We start from the raw sequence: 4,348 nt of genomic DNA on the forward strand, positions 1-4,348 counted from the left end.
TTGTGCTAGAGACTTCCAATTTGTTTCAAAACAAAGATAAATGCTTGAATATTACTAGACTGTAAGAGTTTGAGCTTACAGTTGCATTTTTCGACCATTTCGGTCGAGTTAAAGTTGACCAAATGTCAAATTTTTTTATTTATCGTGATTTATATGCAAATATTTCAAAAATGAGAAAAGCTACGATCATGAATTATTTTTTGTTGCATTTTACAGAAAATTGCGCACATTTTCGTATATAAAACTCTGTGTGACGGCTAATATGAAAGGGAGCAAATGCTACGACAATGTGACGTAAGCATTTCGGAGATTTGCGGCAGAGAATCCCCGCGCGAAGGGAAGGAAAAAGTTTTTTTTCAAAAATTCACCATAAATCGAAATATTGTGCTAGAGACTTCCAATTTGTTTCAAAAAGAAGATAAATAATTGAATATTACTAGACTATAAGAGTTTTAGCTTACAATTGCGTTTTTTGACAAAACATCAAATTTTTTCTATTTATCGTACATGCAATTGCGCACATTTTCATATGTACAACTCTATATAACGGCCAATATGAAATGGTGCAAGTATTACGCCAATGTGACGTAAGCATTTCGGAGATTTGCGGCGGAGAATCCGTGTGCGGAGGGAAGGAAAAAGTTTTTTTCAAAAATTCACCATAAATCGAAATATTGTGCTAGAGACTTCCAATTTGTTTCAAAATGACGATAAATGATTGAATATTACTAGAATGTTAGATTTTTTGCTTACCCAAAAATACCAATATATATATATATCATATATATATATATATATATATATATATATATATATATATATATATATATATATATATATATATAGGATATATTGGTATTTTTGTAAGCAAAAAATCTAAACATTCTAGACAACAAGAATAGAATGAAGAGTCAGGATTACGAGTGAGTATTCTGCGGTGATTTTATATTTAGTTTTATATTTATTACAAGTTTTTATTGGTGTATTTTTATATGTTATATAATATATATATATATTTTTAAATTTTTTTATTCTGGTACGAATACATATCTAAAAGGAATGCAGGTGAAACTTTTCTTTTTGTATAAAATGAAATAACATATAAAATACACCAATAAAAACTTGTAATAAATATAAAACTAAATATAAAATCACCGCAGAATACTCACTCGTAATCCTGACTCTTCATTCTATTCTTGTTGTCTCCCTCCTCCATTGAAGAGTCTTGCCTTTTTTTCCTCTCGACATGACGAGGTACAGGTGGGGGGGGGGGGGGGGGGGGGGGGGGGGGGAGGGGGGGGGGGGGGGGGGACGCACGCCCTTACTGCTGATGGGCCGCCGCCCTTCGGTGGCCCTCTGCGCCCTCCATTGTCCCTAGGGTAGGCGCACTCCAATATACGACCGCAGTGTGGTACTTGCGGTCACACTCCTTGAACCTGCAAAGACCTATATCGCATGTGCGACAGAAGAACCGGGTGTCTCTCCTTCTGCCATTCATATGGCACACCCGACACCGTTTCTGCCTGAGCCCTTGTAGGAACTCCAGTGTGTGATCCCCTGGCTGCAGCCGACACACAGGGTCCACTATCCGACGAGAAGTCGTAATCTGAGCGGGGGCGGGATCATCAAGGGCGGCAGCAGCAAGGGTGGCAGCAGCAGCGGCAGGAGCGGGACGACCGAAGTTAGCCCTCCTAACATCTGCCCTTTTCTCTAGGGTAGATCTGCAGCTCGGGGCAGGGGGCAGTGATGGAAGGCCACTCATTGGGATTAAAGTTGATGAGGGCATTCCCGGCTACCTCGAGAAACTGGATGTGGGACAACCTCCGGAGGTCTGGATTATAGTACCCACAGTAGAGGATGTAGGCATTCTGGAGGGCCAACTGAAGAATGTATTTGAGGAGCTTCTGTTTCCACCTCCTGCTTCTCCTAGCAAAGGGATAATACTGGATGAGTTGATCAAAGAGATCAACTCCTCCCATGCGCCTATTGTAGTGCCCAATGATGGAAGGCCGCTCGTTACGAAACTCCTCATTCATAACTCGGCCCTGCCGACGTGTCTTCTGCCGCTGGACGATCTCTTCTTGGATGGGTTCATGACTCGTTGTAATCATGGGGACGAGTCGGACAACCTTCCAACCGATGACGAAGACAGCTCCCTTCTGCCGCCACTCTGTCTCTCCTCTTGCCAGATGTTGCGGATGGCTAACGAACCTCTTGAGGACATTTGGGGCCCGACACACCAACCGAAGGGTACCACAGTTCCTGGGCCAGGGATACCGAGTTATAATAATCATCCATAAACAGGTGGTATCCCTGGTTATGGAAAAGATCCACAAGACTGAACACAGTGTCACAGTGTGGAGAAGACCCCGTAATACACAGAGAAGTCCACGACGTATCCAGTGTTGGACTCCGTAATAAAGAACAATTTCACACCATATTTCTTTGGCTTCTTGGGGTTGTACACTTTTATGCTCAGACGTCCTTTGTAAGGCATCATCCCCTCATCCAAAGAAAGGTTGTTGCCAGAAACCACAAGAATTTGGCACCGTTCACGAATGTACTCCAACACTGGGCGGACTAAGATGAGGCGATCAGGGTTATTCAGGGCTATGGCCCTTCGGTTGAAGGTGTTGAAATACCTGTCCAACGGCAGGAAACTATTGCAGGGCATAACGCCGGGCACATTGGGCATACTTAAAAAAAAATTCTGCCTCGAATATTGCCTGACGTCAGCAGCAGGCATCATTCCCAACAAAATGTGGAGCCCCCAAAAAAGTGCCATGTCGGTGAGGTTGCAGCCCCGCCAACGATACGACAATGTTGTCCGTAGTTCGTCACAGCAGTACCGAGCGTAGTCTGCCGTCTCTGCTACCAGGTATTCCAGCAATTCCCGCGTAAGGAACAGCTGAATGAACCCCAGAGCAGTGAGAGGAACAGGTACAGTGAGGCCAGGTACTGCCATGAATGGGTGCATGTTAGGTGGGGTGGGGTCCTCTGACCACCCTTCACAATATCAGTTCAACCTCGAACATTGGAGACACTGTACGCGTAGCTGACGAAAACCGGAACGCTGCTTTCAGGAGAGGATACACAATTCAAAACACTCTGGAAATTTTTGAAATCATAAAGCTCATCACTCTGCAAAATCCTACAGTTTACATCTTAGAAGATTTAGCAGGAGAAGAAATAAAAGGTATATTCTACAGAGAAGAATTAATACCTACTGAATTGCCTGGAACCTACGACATTGCCATCTTAGGGAGTAGGAGGAAAGGCAACAGAACGCAATATTATGTTAATTGGAAGGGTTATTCTGCTCAGTTTAATTCGTGGGTCGATGATTCCCAAATTGTGTGGACATGAATTGTAAAAAGAAAGCTTCAATACATAAAAACCAAGATTTTATTTTATTCATCTCCTATTTGTCCCCCTCCAAGAGGAGTAGATTAATTCCCATATTAAGCAGAGCATTTACCGCTGCCATATCCGAAATATTTAGAAATTTCCTTCACAGTAATCTGAGGAGAGAAACAACCTTAATTAAAAAGCTCAGAAGGTATAAGAGGGAAATCCGTCAAGTATCCTTCAAAATGACAATGTTAGCGAGGAAGAAAAACATATTGAGGAGTCGCAAAGGCGGCGCTATTCTGTCCGTATTACTTCCTTTAGCAGCCAGTTTGATAGGAAGTCTTTTTAAATAGGAAAATAAAAAAATTAAGGAGTTCTATGTTGTACTAGCCATCATGTATGAGAGGTTAACAAAAGGTCAGGAAACTTGTGGTAACAGCGTCGGAAATTACAACAACAACAACATTAATAACCATAGTGTCAATAACGATTACAATTATAATAATAATAATGTTAACAGCATCAATGCAGACAGTGATGACAGCAGTGGAGGAAGTAGGTTGAACACAGGTGCAGATGACATACATTCCTCTTAATGTGCAGAGAACTGAAAATTTTCCCATGAATGCTAAAACATTTACACCTCCACCTCCTTTACCTCCCATCGGAAATGACTGTGCGAAAAAGGGAGAGCTGCTAATTTTGAATGTGCTCAACCGTGAAGTTACCCACAAAAGAGTAAATCCCGACCTGACTAGTGTTATTCCTATATTGTTCAAAGATCATCAGATACTGTATGTAAAAGCCTTAGTTAATCATCTGCAAAATTCCAGCGCAATTGAATGGAATGCAGAAGGAGAACTGTCTCACCCGCTTAACGGATATAACATTTTAGATGTGGCTAGAGAATTTCAAGTGAATAAGAAGAGGGATAATAGTAACATACCCAGTTATAATTATTTAATTGACCATGGAGGTATTAGTGAACAGATAGTGA

At 41.7% G+C, this 4,348-nt stretch overlaps 1 protein-coding gene across 1 annotated transcript; it reads right to left on the reverse strand.

The window, feature by feature from the left end:
* Nucleotides 1-2,350: 2,350 nt before the first annotated feature.
* Nucleotides 2,351-2,977, reverse strand: LOC135209967 (piggyBac transposable element-derived protein 4-like). Its single transcript, XM_064242693.1, has one exon. It carries the CDS (start codon nucleotides 2,975-2,977, stop codon nucleotides 2,351-2,353), a length of 627 nt encoding a protein of 208 aa, XP_064098763.1.
* Between the last annotated feature and the right edge of the window lie 1,371 nt (nucleotides 2,978-4,348).

This window comes from Macrobrachium nipponense, chromosome 39 (assembly GCF_015104395.2).
Source record: "Macrobrachium nipponense isolate FS-2020 chromosome 39, ASM1510439v2, whole genome shotgun sequence".
Classification (NCBI taxonomy): Eukaryota; Metazoa; Arthropoda; class Malacostraca; order Decapoda; family Palaemonidae; genus Macrobrachium; species Macrobrachium nipponense.